The 18,921-nt window shown below is 47.7% G+C and overlaps 1 protein-coding gene across 1 annotated transcript in view; it reads right to left on the bottom strand.

The window, feature by feature from the left end:
- PTPRJ (protein tyrosine phosphatase receptor type J) overlaps positions 1–7,691 on the bottom strand; it is a 162,328-nt gene extending 154,637 nt beyond the window's left edge. Inside the window, exon 1 of the mRNA XM_077863277.1 lies at positions 7,207–7,691. Coding sequence (XP_077719403.1) covers positions 7,207–7,662 — 456 coding nt within the window. The 5' untranslated portion in view covers positions 7,663–7,691. The remainder of the gene's footprint in view (positions 1–7,206) is intronic.
- Positions 7,692–18,921: the final 11,230 nt, after the last annotated feature.

Genomic DNA, 18,921 nt, shown 5'->3' with positions numbered 1-18,921 from the left:
GATCGAATCCCACGTCGGGCTCCCGGTGCATGGAGCCTGCTTCTCCCTCTGCCTGTGTCTCTGCCTCTCTCTCTCTCTGTGACTATCATAAATAAATAAAAATTAAAAAAATAAAAATAAAAAAAAAGAAAGAAAGAAAGAACTTAGACAAATCAATAACAAAATGGCAATCTTTTTTTTTTTTTTTAATGAGAGGGAGGTTAATAAAAAAAGGTAAAGAAAAGAGAGGAAGGAAAGAAGGAATGCAGGTGGTCCAAAACATAAGAAAAAATATTCAACTAACTCAAAGATATAAATAAAAATAACAGGATACAATTTTTCACCTCTCAGACTAGCACACATTTAAAAATTTAATAATCCCTAGGGCACCTGGATGGCTCAGTCGGTAGAGCATACAACTCTTAATCTCTGGGTTCTAAGTTTGAGCCCCACACTGGGTGTAGAAGTTACTTTAAAAAAAATTTTTTTTTAAGATTTTACTTATTTATTCATGAGAGATACACACAGAGAGAGAGAGAGAGAGAGAGAGAGAGAGAGAGAGAGGTAGAGACACAGACAGAGGGAGAAGCAGGCTCCATGCAGGGAGCCTGACCCAGAACTCGATCCCAGGTCCCCAGGATCAGGCCCGGGGCTGAAGGCGGCGCTAAACCGCTGAGCCACCCAGGCTGCCCCCCAAAAAAATGTTTTTAACCTTTAAAAAAATAAAAATTCAACAATCCTCAGTTCTCAAACTTGTGGGTCGGTACAGGCACAAACTGGGGCAATGTTTCTGGAGAACAAATTAACAATAGCTATCAAATTTTAAATGCATGTACCCTCTAAAGCAGCAATCCTAAAATGAGAAATTTATCTTACGGATATCCTTGTGAAAGTGACAAGAAATATGCACCAAAGACATTCTCTGAAGCATGATTTGTAAAAGGCTGGTGTGGGGGAGACACTAAGAACATTTAAAGTCCCCAGTGATAGCGGAATGGTCAAATAAATCACAGTAAATTCACACATCAGAATCCTAGGCAGTCATTAAAAAAAAAAAAAAAATGAGTTAAAGCTGTATGTACAGGTATTAGATAATCTCTAAAATAACAAAGTAAACCAAAAAGGTAAATAGACTACAATGTACACATACAGTTTTCTTCAATATAACTTCTTTAAAAGATGAATATAGATACTTGTATACATTATAAAGAAACATTTTTCTTCCTGGAAGGAAACAAGGATACCCACAGCTATTGCCTTTGAAGAAAATTGATATTTTTCTAACATACAGTTTTAGATTGGAGGGTTTTTAACCTGAGAATCATAGGCTGTTTCAAAGAGTCTGTAAAACCCCTGAAATTGGATACAGAGTTGTAAATATGTGCTTTTCTTGTGGGGACAGGATGCTTCCCTTTCACATACTCTGTAAGGGTCTTATACTCACCTCCCCACCCCAAAAAGATTAAGATTAAGAACCGTGTTATTGACTCCACACTGGTGCTAAGGTTTTGTTTTGTTTTGTTTGTTTTGTTGGTTTTTTTTTTAAGTTTTTATTTATTTATTCATGAGAGACACACAGACAGAGGCAGAGACATAGGCAAACAGAGAAGCAGGCTCCCTGCAAGGGAGCCCAATGCAGAACTCGAACCCAGGACCCTGGAATCACGCCCTGAGCCGAAGACAGACACTCAACCACTGAGCCACCTAGGCATCCCAGTGCTAAGTTTTAATATTCACTCACTTATTTACCCAGAAGCCATGAAATAACACTGGCCTGGGGCCCAGCACAGGCACCCAGAAAACCACCACCTATCCCTTCCCTGGAAAAGGAGATAGTTTGGAGCATAATGGCGACATTGTCTGCTGGAGACTCAGAAATGGCAACAGGGTACAGCTTTTCTCCAACAGGAAGAAGGAAAAGTGGAACTGAAAATTATTTGCATGTTTAAAATTAGACCTTCTGTGGGAGCTGACACTACTTCGCTTTCAAAATGCCCCCTAATCCACTGTCTCAGTCCCACCAGCCCTCCCCACCCAGGCATTTACATGCCATGAAAATTCCAAGACAATAGGATAACTACAGCTATCACTAATAAGGAAGTAATAACAAATTTCCTACAGCTCCTGTCCTCTGAGGGGTCACCAGAAAAGCCACTAGGAAGCCATAGGAGGTGGTAACAAAAGTCTGTGATACCTGCCGCTGCCAGACCTTGACTTAGAGACCCTCTGGCCCCACTCATCTCTGGGAGGGGGAAGGAGGTGGACAAGAAGGACATCACACACACAGCCTGTGTCACAACTGTGACTGGTTAGCTCGGGGTGGTCAGAGCAACATTTCACTCCCAAGGTCGGGAAATCACGAAGGCAGGCTGCCTGCTATGTCCCCAGGATGTCCCAAACTTAAGCACTCTTTCACCTTGACGAGTTTGCCATGACCGTATCATTCTTTCATAATTATTTACCCAATATTTTCCTTTGGATCAACCTTTTATTAAACATAAATTTATATACCATGACACTACATTTAACCTCACTCTACCTTAAAATCATGCACATGATAGACAACTTACTGTTTTTTGTTTTTTTTTTTTACTAACACCCCTAAAATAAATAATTCTTAACATCAAAAAAAAAAAAAAAAAAAACGTTTTGTGATGTTCATCTTGCATGAGTTCATCTTGCATGCCCGCAGGTGCCACTCTGTGAGCAATGCTTGCTAAGTATTTGGTGGATGAACTAATGATATGAAGCACCACTTCTTCTCCCCCAATAACAGCAGCGGCCACACCTTAGAATCGTGCCTTAGATTTTATATGGCAGTTCCTCTTCTGTATCACATTTGATCCTCTCAACAGCCGAGTGAAGCAGGAAGTGTTGGTCCCATTTTCCAGATAAGGAAATGAGAAGTCACAGAGGTTAAGGGACTTGCCCAAGTTTATGCAGCTACTAAGTGGCAGAGCGAGGACCTGAACCCATGCCTTTCCACTCTGGACCCTGTCTCCAGTAAGACTCAGGCCCCCAAAGCCATAGGAGCAGGAAAGAGTTACCTGGGTTGCCCGTGTCACAAATGGAGCAAATCCTATAGAGCACAGGATGCAGAGAAGCTACAATGGTGGAGTTGGTAGGTGTGCACAGGCCAAACAGTGGGGCTGGACACAGGGTCGGTGCACATGCTTAAAAATGCAGAGTAATGCTGAACTTAAGGGTTTAGATGTAGAGTCTCTGGTCATTGAGCACATCCAGGTAAACAATGTCCCCAAGATGTGACGTAGAACTTACAGGGCTCGTGGCTGGATTAACCTATACATGAGCTCTCCCTGCCACATCGAGATGATTCTTACTGAAGAAGAGCATATTATTCCTAAACCAGAAGAGGAGGTTGCACAGAAGAAAAAGATATCCCAGAAGAAACTGAAGAAACAAAACTTACGGCCCAGGAGTAAATTCTTCACAGAATAAATGCAAAAATAAATAAATAAATAAATAACCTCCCTGCCCCACTGGGGTTCAGAACCCACAAGCCTGCTCTTCACCACCTCATCTCTTACTTGCAGACTGAAGATTTTCTCTAACCTACATGATTTTGTGCAGCACGGGACAGTAAACAGGGACGGAAGGTATCAGACCCGACTCGACCACATACTAGTTATGAATCGTTGGGGAGGCTGGAACCTCAGTTTTCTATCAAATAAAATGGGAACATAACAGCACTGACCTTTCAGTATTTCTGAAATGGTCAAAGGAGATGGTGTGGTCAAACCCTTAGCTCAGTACCTGCCACAGATAATGTTAGCTACTAATTATAATATTACCAGCAGCGTAAGGCTCAAAAGGAAATACACAGAAAATTGCCTCTTAGCCTGCACTCAAAATAAATTCCCCTGGCCAAGCAGCGAATGGATGAAGCAGTAATTGCAGACAATGTGCTGGCTGAACCCAGGGCTTCAGTCACTCAGCAACTCTACCTCGGCCTCAGCCCCAAGCAAAAATTACTTTTAGGAGCTAAATAACCTCTTTGCTGACCGAAATTGCTCACTCGGGAGCCAGGATTCTCTCCCCTCGGGTAAAGCTTGGGGACCCGTGGTTGTTCTTCGTCGTAGGGCTCAACTTGAAATCAACTCAAAGTCACAGTCTAACCGTAAACCAGTCTGCTCTGTTTTCTTAAACTGTCTGCCAACAAAGCATAATCATTTGGTTTTTCCGTTGTTGTTCTGAAGCAAAACAAAAATATTTAAAGTCACCCATCTGAGAATTTAACAAGCAATTTAAAGAGGAGTCAAAATATTTTTTGTAGTCTGGGTGAATCAGGTAGGTAAGGAGACCCAAGGATTAGCTATTATAGATCACAGACACAAACGGTTATTATCCCCCAGGAAACAAGAAGGCAAAGAAAAAGCAAATCCAAAATACTGTAAGACCAACAAGACAGCTATCAGTCACCAGCTTTTTCCACCACCACCACCCCCATTTTAAAGCAGCCCGCTATGAAGCTATTTCTTAAAAGAATCTGTCAGGACTGTATTTTCCAAGAAAAAGAGGCAAGGGGGGGCCAGGAGGACAGGACTGCTGCTCGGTCACATTGCCTAAAACATACACATAAACCAAAATTAGTGTGCAAAAAATGCTACGACAATGGGTGGAGTCAGACATTGCAACTAGCACAGTCCTCATGCTGGAATCATCTCTGACCATCCTTCCTGTCCTGGAGAAGGGGAATGAGATGCCAGGGTCAAACATGGCGTTTCCGGCCCTACTAAGCACTGAATCTTCCAGCATCTCTGCTTTCCAGCTTCCACACCCATCCTCATGAATTCCCTCACAGTGTTGTGTCTTTTCTGTGACTTGTCCATTTTTTTTAACCTGCTACAGTTGATTCCATTTAAGACACACACATACATAGTATCCAAGCTTCAGAAAACCAATCAAATGTTAGGGAGGTATAGTCTGGTATCTTCACCCACATTTCCTAATTGCACAAACTCTAGAAATCTCAAATCTGACTTCCAATTTCAAATACGTCTCCATTTTGAAAATTTTCAATTTGCACCCGCAGTTTTGGGAGTACACGGTGAGGAGGGGGCTGTGCCTACAGTTAAAAGTAACATCAAAGTGAAAACATGGCAAAAGAAGAAAAAAGACAAAGCATCATGAAAATGCTATGCAGAGGGAGGCAACACAGGTTCCAGCCCCAGCTCCTCTACTGTCTTGCCAGGTGACTTCAGCCTGATGAACAGGCCTCAATATTCTCACCTTAAAAAATGAAATATCTTGGAAGACAGGCCTAGCTCAAAAATTCCCTGAAATATCCACTATTGAAATGAACTGTCCACTGTGGATTTTGAAAATGTTTTCTCAGAGAGCCTTTTAGATTTCCTATTTTATAATGTATCCCAAAACGAGAAATAAAAAGAGTCCCCTTGAGTTTCCACAGAACACATTAGAGAGGAAGGAAATAACTGAATAGAAGACAAGCACAGAGCAGCAATTTGCTACTGAAATATAAGGAAGGTTTGGGCAAGCAATCAATTTATCCCAGACATTTTTTCACTGATTGAAAGCCTAGCTAGCAACCACGATGGACGAAGTAAAAACATAATATAATAAGAAATATATGTGTGTCAAATTGAACTAAAAATAAATGAGGATCAACTATTTTAGTATAAACTTTGGGACAAGAGATCTTCAATTATGAGGCCTTTTTTTTTTTTTTTTTTTAATCTCATAGACTGCTCTCCATGAATATCCTTACAGGGACAGGGAGAAAACAGTGCATACATACTGCGCCTTAATGTAACCCCATCTGGACACCTTTTAATGTTTACAAAGCTCTTTCAGACACTGGCCAGTGGAAGCTCCTCAAACAATTCTTGAGGGAAGGTGGTGTCAGCCCACCCTCCCAATGCTGTTAAAGAGGGTGTGGGAAACTGAAGAGCAGGTCCAGCCTTGAAGCCTGGCCCTAGAGCTAGTCTTCTGATATACCTAACCCAGCATTCTCTGCAGGGGGAGGTCACATTGCCTTCCAAAGTCTACTGAAGAAAACCGGGCAGGGGTGTCAGCACCCAGAGCAACTCCTTGGGTGCTGACAGTTACTGCAGCCCCCAGGCCCCAGCTCCCTTCTCATCCTGCCTGCCGGGCTTCTTTGCTGCTCCAAGGCTGATGTTACTGCTCTCAGACAATCCTGTATTCGTGCCCTGAAAAGTTTCTCCTGAAACCAGGTTCCATCCTCAGCCAATAACTCATTTCCCAGGCTTCCAACATCACCTCCTTAGAGCTGCTGTTTGCATAAAACAAGCAAGGTCTTCATTAACAACATGCACAACACAGGCATCAGCAGGCCACTTTCCACGGGGCGGGTGCAAGACCCCAGCAGGCTGCGAGAAGGCTGCGAGGACGCCGCCGCCTGCCTCGCTCCTGGGTGACTCTGCTCTCTCCCTCCTCCCCTTCAAGGTCCCCATCGGTGACACGGGGACATCTCCCAGCTGCCCTGCCTCACCCCCCGCACGGGGACACCGTGAAGGGGGACCGGCGCTTTCAGAAAGGTCTGTCGCCCAAACGCCAGGCACAGCGGATCTGAAAGCCGAGCTAGCAACCAGGGCAGGGCGCCGAGCGGGAGAGCCTGCGCCCACAAAGCACGAAATGAACGCGCAGGGAAGCCAGCGGCTCCTCCGGGGAGGGGCGGGGAGGGGAGGGGAGGGGACGGTCGCCTCGCCGAACGCTGGCGAGTGGCCACCTCTGCGGGGCTGGGGACTTCCCCCAGGAGCGGTGCCCTCGGCCCGGGGGCCCCGCGCCCGGCCTGCCCCGGCTGCCTTCGGCCCGGCCCCTCGGGCCCCCGCAGGCCGGGTCGGAGGTCGGCCGCGCTCCGCGACGCGAGCCCTTGGCCAACACGCCCCCTCCGGCCGCCGCGGGCGGACTAGCCGGGCCCGCGCCGGCCAGACGTGGCCAGCTCCGAGGAGGGCCGGGCCCGAGGGGGCCCGCAGCCCGCGCGGGGGCAGCCGCCCGGAGGCCCCGGGCCCCCGCACCCCGGATCCCGCCCCGCGCCCCCCGGGGCCCGCGCCAGGCCGGCGGGGTTGCGGCGAAGGGGGCTCGCGGATCTCGGGCCCCCGCCACCTCCCCCGCACCCCGGCGGCCCGGCACACCCGGGCAGGTGCAGGGATGCCCCCCGCGCCCGCCCCCGCGCCCGCGCCCGCGCCCGCCCGGGCCCGAGCCCGGGCCCACCCAGCCGCTCACCTGGCCCAGGCGCAACAGCAGCAGCAGCGGCGGCAGCGCCCAGCGCAGCCCCGGCGAGCGCGGAGGCGGCCGCGCCTCCCGCGCCGCCCGCTTCATGCCCCGCGCGCCCTGGAACGTGCCCGGGACGCGCGAGCCGGGCCCCGCCGTGCGCCCCAGCCCGGGCGCCCGCGTCGCCGCCTCCAGCCGCCGCCTCCTCCGCCTCCTCCCCCAGCCCGTCCGCCTAGTCCCCGCTCCGCCCGCCCCGGGCTTCCCCGGGGACATGGCAGCGGCGGCGGCGGCGGCGGCGGCCACAGCGCGGAGCCTGGCGCGGCTGCCGCGGGGGGGACGCGTCCCTGAGCGCGCAGGGGCTTCGCGGGGCGGAGCGAGCGGCGCCCACCCCCGGCGCGCGGCGCCCCGATCCCGGCTCCGGCGGCTCCGGCGGCTCCGGCGGCTCCCGCTGCCTCCTCCGCGCGTCATGCGGCTCGGGCTGCAGGGAGCCGCGGCGAGCGCCCGGCCCCCTCCCTTCCCCTCCCCCTCTGAATATTCATCGCTTCCTCCCGCCCGGCCGGCCCGGCGGCTGCCGAGCTCCGCGGCCCCTCGCCGCCCTCCCGCTACGGCCCCCGCCCCCGCCCCCGCCCCCTCCCCGCGGGCCGGCCGGGCGGGCGGGGTGGGGGCGGGGGCGCGCCCAGCGCGCGCCCTGGCGGCTCCCCTCGGGCGGGCAGAGGAAGCGCCCCCGCCGTGCCCGCCCGCTCCGCCCAGCCCTCCCGCATTCCTGGGACTCGGGACTCGGACCCGGCACCGGCTCGGCGGCTCCAGCGCCGGAACCCCTCGGTACGAGCGTCCCCGGCTCGGCTCCGCCGCCTGGCCCGGCGTTGGGCTCACTAGGTGTTGGCCGAGATCCCTGCCGCGGGCGCAGCCGGGCCTGCGTATGGACCACGACCCCGCGAAGGCCCGCGTGACCCGGCGGGTGGGTGTGCTTGGGGGTAAATGAACCCCCAAACCGTAGGAGACGCGCTGTGCGCGGTGTGCTCCCCGCCCCCATCCCTCCGCAGGAACGAGTGCAGGGGTCGCGATCGGGACCCCCCTCTGGCATACGGTAAACCTGGCTCTGCCGGGCATCCGCGCTGTGTGACCTCGGAGGGGGCATTTCCCCTCTCTGGGCCTCCCCTTCTGCGGAGTGAAGATAATACTAGTACCGGCGAGAGAGGCGCGACTGACAACTACACGAGATAATGGGCAGAAAGCTCTGAAAGCCGGGCCGGACACACAATGGGCCTCGGCAAGCGTCCGCTCCTCTGGCAGCTTTCGTCATATCATCGAAGACCACGAGCTAGGAGGGGATGGAGACAAATGTAGATGTTACTACTACTACTGTGCCCACGCACAAAGGAGAAAACAGGATCTGGGAGGCTAAGCCAGTTGTCCTAGGAGAAGTAAGGAGAGAAAGAGGCAAGCCAAGGAGCGCCGGGGAGGGAGAGATGAATTCCAACCAGGAGGAGAGGTGACACCTGAGCTGGGCTTTGAAGGATGGGTTGAATTTCACCAGGCAGATAGAGGGGGGCAGGGTCTCAGGAAGTGGGAGCAACTTGGCAAAAACCAGAAGGCAGATGCTTTAGGCTTGTTCTTTTGAGAAGCAGGGAATGGGAGGTTGTGGGGGGCGGGAGGCAGGGAGAGTGGTATTCAGGTGAGATTTTGAAAGATGAGCTTAGGGGGTGGCAAACCACCAGGGGTCCAACACTGCCGCCAGGCCCCTCTTGGACCTTAGGGTGCCCATCTGCAAGATGGCAACACACCTTCACTTTAAAGGTCTAAGCAGCTCCTACCAGACCATACACACAAACAAGCACAGAACGTGTGGGGACTTCATCTCCTGGCTGAAACACCTTGCTATCTTTTGTTTAAGCGTGATGTAATTTTCATAATTCACAAGGAATTCTGTTCCTCCCTGCCTCTTTCCCTTCTTGGGGCAGAGACAGGGGGTTTGAAAGGCATTAGTGTCCACGAGGCCCAGAGAGAAGGAAAGCTTGGCTTACCATAGAACCTGCCAGGTCTGCGGGCTGCCCCAGATGCAGACCCTACGGACCCTAAAGATCCATCCCTGCCTCCCCAGCTTCATGGCCTGGATCTGCAAGCAGTGCTGTGAACTCCAAAGTGCACTTGGGTTTTCTCTTGGGCGAGTTTAAGTGCTGGTTGGAACTGGATTTCCCTACTACATGATGATGAAAGAGAATAAACAGTCTTTTCAGTAAAGGGAATTAAGACCTGAATAATAAAAATAAAAATAAATTTTAAAAAGACCTGAATAATAAACTACCTGTTGAGTCATCAACAATCACACTGGTTGAATGACCTCTATGAGAAACGAAGTCAATCCTGAGGAGGTGTGGGGTCAACTCCCTGAGGGCAGGGATTGGGCCTTTGTTGCCCTCCCGGCCCTGCAACTCTTCACTCTGTGCCTTGCCCATAGCAGGAACTCACTATTTGTGCAGCTGTGTGGTTGTATAAATGTATCCAGGGTTACCATGATGTGGAACTTTATTTTTCCACATGGATAAATTAAGGAAGGATCATTCACTTTGCAAAAGGATTTGAGACTAGATTCTAGTGTATAGGTGTCGCCTTCAGATGTCACTTCCCCTAGAACTTCCCAGATGCCCCAACCCCGAGTCCAGTGCACTTCCCCTTCCATGCTCTCACAGCTCCTGTGCTAACCTTATGTAACCACAATGTTGTAAGTGCCTGTTTATCTGACCATCTTCCTCAAAGGACTCTAAGTAGCCCCTTGAAGATAGGGCCTGCGTCTTATATCCCCGGCATATGAGAGTCACTCAAATAATATTTATTTAGTTGAATGCATTCCTTTAAATAGCAAAGTAAGGTATTAGATATATGCCTGTTCTCTATTCACACACACACACCAAATTCCATTTGCAAATAGCTTTGCAAGCATAAATCTACTGTGCAATAATGTTCAAGGCATATTCTCTTTGAGAATATATAATGATAGTTGACCTTTTAATCATGTCCACCATCAAGCAAAAGCGAAAGTTTTACTGAATATGGGGCCAGGTGCAGAGAGGACAAAAAAGCCAAACTAAGAGGTTGGACTAGAGGGTTCCTGGATGTGTTCCAAAACCGCCTGCTAGGAATCACCCAGTGACTTGTTAGACTAGAGAGTCCATGCCTCTCCACAGACTGCAGGGGATGAGGCCTGGGAGTCTGTTTTTAACCAGTTCCTTGGGTAATTCTTGCTGTCAAACAGTGTTGGAAGACACTACTTATCCTATGGCTGGCCTGCATTGTGTAATAAAGACCACAGGGATCCCTGGGTGGCTCAGAGGTTTGGCGCCTGCCTTCGGCCCAGGGCATGATCCTGGAGTCCCAGGATCAAGGCCCGTGTTGGGCTCTGGGCGTGGAGCCTGCTTCTCCCTCAGCCTGTGTCTCTGCCTCTCTCTCTCTCTCTCTCTCTCTCTCTGTCTCTCATGAATAAATAAATAAAAATCTTAAAAAAAAAAAAAAAAAGACCACTGATCAGGTAACTCGTAGGTTCCAGGCACTACTCTAGGTACCTTGCAGCCATCATATCTACTCCTTACAACAATCCTGCAGAATCGGTATCATTATCAATGCTTTACGAACCAGGAAATGGAGTCTCAGAAAGGTTTAGTTACTTATACAAGGTCACACAGCTTCAGAGTGGCAAAACCAGGATCTGAAACCAAATCTATCCTGCCACTATGCCACGATGCCCCTCCCCTTGCCGCTTACAGATAAGCTAATATGAAGTGTTCTATGAGTTGGTTGTTACGATTATTATTACTCTCCTGCACCTCAGTTTCTCCAATTTTAAATGGGAAGAAATAGAGGCTACAAGACTTCCTATTTCAGCCACAAAGAATGGGGCACAGGCAAAGCCAATCATGTTTAATGATACATTCACCATCCCACCAGGAGGCAAGCCTGCTGGGCACCAGCCTGGAACCAGGTCACTAGCCCCTCAGGGAGTCCATTCAGCCTGGCAACCCTCAGTTTATTTTAAAAGCCACCATGAGCAAACCCTTCTCCAAAGCCCTCCTAAGCAGAATGGAATGTTTCTTGGGAGTCTGATTAGCTAATGTTGCAGGCATGGCTGCCCTGAGACCTTCCTGCCTCACAGACTTGAGCTGAATCAGAATGGAAAGGAAGACTTTTAGAAAGTTCTTCAAAAAAAAAAAAAAAAAGAAGTAGCACTTCATCTTTATAATAGTAACAGGATGTTTCCTGTGGACTAATAACTGGGCTGTGGTTAGAACTCCATGTTTGTCCACCAGACCTCAGTTCCTCCCTAAACAGTGCCTTCATCACCTGCGCATGCACCAAGCCAGGAAGTGCCTTGGCAATGCCTTTCTTGCTTCTGACTTCAAGCACTTACAACATGAAGCATTTTCCTAATTCTTTTCTCGTGTGTGTGTGTGTGTGTGCGCGTGCGCACGCACACGTGAGTGTGGTGCTGAGATAGGAAACAAAACAGTTGCATGTGACAGATTTTCGGGGCCAGAAAGAAAGCCTATCGTATCACCTCAGGTCAGGGAGCCCAGAAACAGCTATTTCTCTCAAGAGCCCCCAGCTTTTCCCCAAGTTTAGGTACCCCTCGGCATCACCCCACTGACTTCTCCACTCCCAGCTCTGAAGTCCTGAATCAAGGTTCCTTTATGTTCTGGCAGGACAGACTCTGATTCCCAGGACTCAGAGTCTTACGTACCTGAAAAGTACGGGGAGTGTGTGACAAGGAGGCTTGGAGCCTAGGGGACAAGGAACTTTTGTCCAGGGCTTGAGAATGACTTCTGCATGAATACCAGGAGTGGCAGGCAGGGGGCAGGAGGCAGTCAAGCCTGAAGCAGAAACATCCCCTCAAACAAAGAAAAGGGTTGAGAGGTGTAAAGACAAGAGAAGAGTGAGCAAGAGGCCCAGCGTCCCAGGGCTTCTTGACAGCTGGGTCCTTCCAGGCTTGTGAAAAATAAAGTAATTTTTTTCAGCATTGAAAAGAAATGTTCTTTTCTCTTTTCCAGGTTGAAAAATTATTAATCACATTGTGCTGGATACCTGAATCTCTGCAGTTAGGATAAGAAATCAACTTGAGGATTGCCTGGGTGGCTCAGGTAAATGGCTGGCTCTTGATTCCAGCTCAGGTCATGATCTCAGGGTCCTGGGATGGAGCCCTGAGTTGAGCTCTGTGCTCAGCGGGGAGTCTGCTTGAGGATTCTCTCTCCCTTTCCCTCTGCCCCTCCCCCCACTTATGCACACATGCACTCTTTCTCTAAAATAAATAAATAAATACATTTTTAAAAAAAAGAAATCAACTTGGAATAGTTGTGTAGCAGAATCTTGCAAGTAGAGAAAAAAAATACTCTGCAAATCTAAGCAAATAAAAATCATGTATGACAATATACTCATACATATAAGTGACAAACACATGTGTACATATATATCATATTAGATAGATATATGCTTGGGCTTTGCTCACAGCAACAAAGTGTAGTGTGTATGAGTATAGACTCTGGAGTTAGCTGCCTGGGTTCGAATCCTGATCCCGCATTCATTAGCTGTGTGACCCTGGACAAATTAAATTCTCTGTGCTTCAATATCCTTATCTATAAATGAAGATGTTCTTGATGATAATACATACAGCACAGGACTGTTATAAATATGAAAATAGTTAAAGCATTGGTAATACTGCCTGGAGTAAAGCGTTTACCATTATTAAAATACCTTTTGGCATCTCTGAGGCAGGGTGGTGTAATGGGAAGAATATGTGCTTTGGATCAGATGGTCATAGGTTCAAATCCTATATACTTGCTATACCTCCGGCCTCCACTTCTTCACATAAAGAATGGGCTGGTAATTCATTGGCCTTAAATTGTTGCTGTGAAGATGAAACAAAATGATATGTGAGAAGCGCCTAGAAGGTATGCTGGGAGACCCATGTTGTAGAGACATTGGTAAGTGATAGAAAAAGAAGGAGATGGGGAGTCAGGTTAGAGACTAAGACTTCATGAGCGAGGTGTCAGAGCACAGACAAGTCATTCCAGACCTCATAATTTTTTTTTAAGATGTTATTTATTTATTCATGAGAGACACAGAGAGGCAGAGACACAGGCAGAGGGAGAAGCAGGCTCCCTGCAGGGAGCTAGGTGCAGGACTTGGTTTCTTCTTTTGTCAAATGGGGATTAGATGAGTGTATCCATCAGGATAGGCGAGGTTATGCTGCAATAACAAACCAAATGTCAATCACCGAAAACCATGAACACTTATGTCTTATCCTCACTATGTGTCCTCACAGTCGGCTGAGGGCTGGGCTCCATCCCATCCTCACCCAGGGAGTCATCTGCTGGAGCAGACTCCATCTGAAACATTGCCCTTGGTTGTGGCAACAGGAAAAAGAGCTTTGGAGAATCTTGAAGGGGCAACTACATACTCTGTCCTAGAAGTGACACTAATCTTTCACTCTCATTAGCCAGAACTAGACATCTGGCCCCACCCAACTATGAGGAGAGGGGGGAAGGGCAGGAAATAGAATCCTATCATGTGCCCAGAAAGCAGAGCTAGAAATGTCTGATGAAGAGCATTTTCATGACCAGCACACTTACAGAGCCTCTAAAATCTTGCTATTAAAAGTGTGGTCCATTGACCAGCGGAATGAATGTCCCCTGGGAGCTTGTTCAAAATACAGAATCTCTGGCCCCATCCCAGAAATTTTATGTTAATGGTTAATTTTATGTGTCAACTTGAATGGGCCACAGCATGCCCAGACATCTGGTTAAACATTATTTCTGACAGAGCCAGGGGACACCTGGGTGGCTCAGCAGTTGAGCAACTGCCTTTGACTCAGAGTGTGATCCCGGGGTCCTGGAATCAAGTCCTGCACCTAGCTCCCTGCAGGGAGCCTGCTTCTCCCTCTGCCTGTGTCTCTGCCTCTCTGTATCTCTCAAGAATAAATAAAATCTTAAAAAAATTATTTCTGCATGTGTCTGTTGGTGCTTCCAGAAGATATTCATATTTGAATTGGATGGCTGAGTAAAACAGATTGCCCTCCCCAGAGTGGGTGGACCTCATGCAATCTGTTAAGGGCCTGAATAGAACAAAAAGGCAGAGTATGGTTGGATTTTCTTCCTGTTTGAACTTGAACGTCCATCTTCTCCCGACCTCAGAGCTCTGGTTTTCCGGAACCCAATATAATATTACATCATATATATATACACATATATATATATATGTATATATATATACACACACACATATATGTGTATATATATACACACAAATATTATATATACATATATTATATATGTACTATATTTTACTAATATATATGTATCATATATTACTAATGTATATATTTCCTGTCGGTTCTTTTTTTTTTCTGTCGGTTCTATTTATATAAAGAACCCTGACTAATACACCTACTGAAACAGAATCTGCATTTTAACAAGATTCTCCGTAGATTCCTATATACATTAAAGTTTGAGAAGCACCAGCCTTGTCTATTGGGTGGCAGGGTCCTGTGCTCCTTAAGAACCTGGCTCTTAGCTTTATCTGAGGATTTGACTAACATGTTTATTTCTGGGCTCCCCTCAGAGACTCGGAATCAGACTTCTGTTTCTAATTAGAATGAAAGCTCAGGACTCTGCAACAGGAAGCGCACAGGTGATCCACATGCAGTGAGCTGCCTCCAACCGCGCTTTGAGGAAATACTCTTGAGTTTGGTCTGAATTGGTGGGATTTTCTTTTTCCTACGAAGCAAAATGAATGTTAAAAGGCCTAGAGTACTACCTAGGTACTATTCAAGCAGAATATCTTGAGAGTTTTCTTTTACTTACTTGGAGACATATATTCCAAGATAGAGGGTAAAAACTTAGGTAGTAATATTATCTACTGCCACTATTGGCTGCTATGTATGAGGCTCCGTGCAAGCTACTTTGTACACCTCATCTCATTTAATCCTTACCAACACCCTATACCAGGGGCACTCTCAGGATCCCCATTTTCTGGCTAAGGAAACTAAAATAGGTACAGTTTAAGGTAAGTGGCTCAAAGACACACAGGTCTGTCTTCATTCCCTACCCTGAGCATCTCCCGTCTGGCTCTTTAGCCTTCAACCTTGTGCCAAGAACAACATAACATAGATACCCCTAAATTCCTTGTATGACATAGTAAATGAATTATTTCAGGACAAGGACACACAGACCAGTTCCTCACCTACCCCCCTACCCCCCTACCCCCACATCTTTGCCTCCATCTTTGACATTTTGATCAGACGTTTTTTCAGATGCTCATATCCACTGTTGAAATATGCTGTTTATGCTCTCTCAGGGCTAATCATCCTGAGATTCAGAGAATTGTAAAATGTGAGACACAAAAAGAACCTTGGTAGCCATCCTGCTCATCTTACAGATAAAGAAATGGAGGCTCAGAGAGAATAAGCAACTTGCTAATGGAGACACAGCTGCTCTAGATATCAGTAGTGCTTTAGCAGTAAGGCTTCTGTCCTATGGTCTTTCTTGACACTGCTCCCTCTTCCTCTCTGTGACTGGCAGGAGGGAAAATAAGACCTCCTTCATTGTGGGTCTCCACCCTTTCCAAATGACCTCCATTAATTTCCAGGCTGTTAAGAAATGTCAATACTTTTGATTTAGCCAAGGCTTGAAATTTGCAATCAAAGACATAAAGAACATGAAACAAAGTGCCTCGAGCCTCAGCCCTAGGAAAGTGAGCCGGGTTGGGCTGATCCTGGGCCAGGTTCCGACTTGGCTATCGTCCTAAGCAGAGAAATCCAGCAGAGAGGAGGAGTTTGTGGACCAGCTGTGATCCCAGCATTGGTAAGGCCACAGCAGGTGTCCTCAAGGTCTTGGCTTTTCTAGCAAAGCTAGATTTTCCTGGTCCCTTCTGACACAGTGACAATCTGGAGATTCGTTATGCCTGGAGCAAGACAGCCATAAGGCAGAAGGATGAACCTAAACAGGGCAGAGCAGAGAAGGAATCCTGCCTGACTCCCTAACTCAGCCTGGCATTTGTTACCTGGGAGCGTCTCTGGCTCCTGGCCTCTAGGCCTTCAGCACCAGCTCAAGGCAGGTGTGTTCTCTGCACGCCTGGACCATATGCAGGAGTTAGCCGGCCAACTCAACCTTCCACTCCCAGAGCTTGAAGGGAGTTTAGAGGTCATGCATTCCACCTGATTTTACTGATAAATAAATGATAAATAAGTGAAGGCCAAGAGAAGGACATGTCTAAAACCATGGAAAGGTTTATAGGAAAAGTCAGACTAGGGACTGGGATGGGAGGTAGGATATAGATATAGGGATTCACACACATACACATGCATGCACACAATGTTATACCGTTTTAAAGTTTACCAAGTTCTTTCACATACAGTCAATGATGACACTCAAAATATTTTAACCTGTCAGACACAGGTTCTGATGGATCAGGATAGACACTGGACTAAAGCCCTACAAACATTCATTCATTTGGCCCTCTCAACACCCCTGAGACGTGGGCTCAGAAGGATTGACATTTAGCTCCATTCACCATCTTAGACAAGATTTGTGTTTGCTTGTTTGCAGGTTACAGAGATAGCTTAAGCTAAAGGACAGGCTTTTTTATGAGAACACTGGAGTATCTCACAGACTCCAAGGCAGGGACAGAGCCAGGGCACTGAGAACTGGGGACCCAGCAAGAGCCCAGGCCAGTTGTCTCTACACAGCTGCCTCTTGCTCCTCCCCTGCAGGCCATCCATCCTGCATCCATTCTCTGCATCTCTGTGCACTTATTTCCAGTTCTTCCTACCTCTGTTTCAGGTTATTACAATGAGCCCTAAACCATTTCAAATCTCAATTTCCAGAAGAAATCTGATTGGCCCAGTTTGGATCCCTGCCATGCTCATCCCTGGTCCAATCGATGTGACTAAGGGGACAGGGTCATATTCTATAAAAATGGCCACCAGACACCCCCCACCATTGGAGGGCAGATGCACAGACAGGGGTGGCAGTAAGCCAGGCAGATACCCCAAAGTCTGATTAGGATGGTCACATGAACATGCAGAGCCAGGGCTCAGATTCTCAGAACAGAATGCCTTTCCCATAGGACCACTGCTCCCTGTTTCCCAGGCCATTATCAAACACATGGCTGCTCGCTCTGCACTAATCCTTGAGAGCCAAGGGATGTCCCTGCTGCCCTGGAAGGATTTAGGCCAGGGGCTAAGATTCAGTTCTACCTATGGCTAGGTCTCCTGCACACAGATCAAGGGAAGGCCCCTGATTGGTTCCTGATGGTACTGATAAAAATTAAGAAGCAAAGGAAGAATAAAACCTGCCTTCAGCCACGGAGCCCCAGACTTCTACCTGTTTCTTGTCCCTTGGTTGTCTGAGCCCTCTCTTTGGGGGTTGAAGAGTGATGGTTGACCCTGTGGGGAGCGCTGCATGGGGTCATAACAAGGAGAGGGAATATCTACAAGGACCCTCAAAATTAAAGGCACGGTCAGAGGCAGGCAGAGTCATTTAAACCAGAGAAGGGCAGCATGAAAGGCCAGAGCTGATACCGAGATGGATGTGGCCAAGAAAAGAATCCAAAGGAAGAAGAGAGCAGGGGACACGCCAGATACACTGCGAGACACCTCCCTGCAGAGATGGCTCTAAAAGACAATGGTGGAAGGGGGCATGGGACTTTGACACATCGCAGGCAGGAATGGAAGCTAATCTAGTCTCTCTGGAGCACTTTGGCAACATGTATTAAAAGTCTTTAATAATAACAATAATGATGATGATAACAATAACAACAATAATAAAGGCATATTTACCCCAGAAATTCCACTGTTGCTCTCTCCACTGAAAAGAGCCCAGCACACAGAAGGGACCCCCCCGCAGAAAGAAGAAAGAAAGAAAGAAAGAAAGAAAGAAAGAAAGAAAGAAAAAACTGCTGAAATGAACAGCAGTGCAAGTGCCATGTACACAAAGAGAGATATGCAAAGATGTTCAGTGTAGCAGCAAATTAGAAACAACTTAAATACCCACCATTAGGGGACTAATTAAATAAATTATAGCATATATAGCCTTGTAAGAGAATACATATAGATTTTTTTTAAATGATGGCATAGATGCATACCTATTGCTTTAGAAGAATGTTCTCCATATTTTGTTGGAGGAAGAAAACAGGACAAAAGCAATCCCATTTTATAGGGAGAACATTTTAATATATGCACAGAGATAACGTTAATCATGCACCAAAATGATAACAATGGGAGACAAGATTTCAAATCCTTCTATCTCTTTTTCTTTCAGGTTGTTTCCACTTTCTAATTGTTCTACAAGGCCCATGTGTTACTTGTATAATTAAAAATAATATGAGGGATCCCTGGGTGGCGCAGTGGTTTAGCGCCTGCCTTTGGCCCAGGGCGCGATCCTGGAGACCCGGGATCGAATCCCACGTCGGGCTCCCGGTGCATGGAGCCTGCTTCTCCCTCTGCCTGTGTCTCTGCCTCTCTGTGTGTGTGTGTGTGACTATCATAAATAAATAAAAATTAAAAAAATAATAATATGAGAAGATAAATCAATACACGAAAATTATTTCTCATCAAAAAAAGAGTGAAGTAAGGCCAGGAAGGGGAATACAGGTAGTCAATCATCAAATGGTTACAGAGCACTGGTTACATGCAGTGCCAAGTGCTTCAGCAACTACCAAGAAGTGCAGGGGAAGGTCCCTGCC

This window comes from Canis aureus, chromosome 21, assembly GCF_053574225.1.
Source record: "Canis aureus isolate CA01 chromosome 21, VMU_Caureus_v.1.0, whole genome shotgun sequence".
In the NCBI taxonomy this organism is placed as follows: domain Eukaryota; kingdom Metazoa; phylum Chordata; class Mammalia; order Carnivora; family Canidae; genus Canis; species Canis aureus.
The sequence above is the reverse complement of the archived record's forward strand: the minus strand, read 5'-3'. Positions and strand labels throughout refer to the sequence as shown.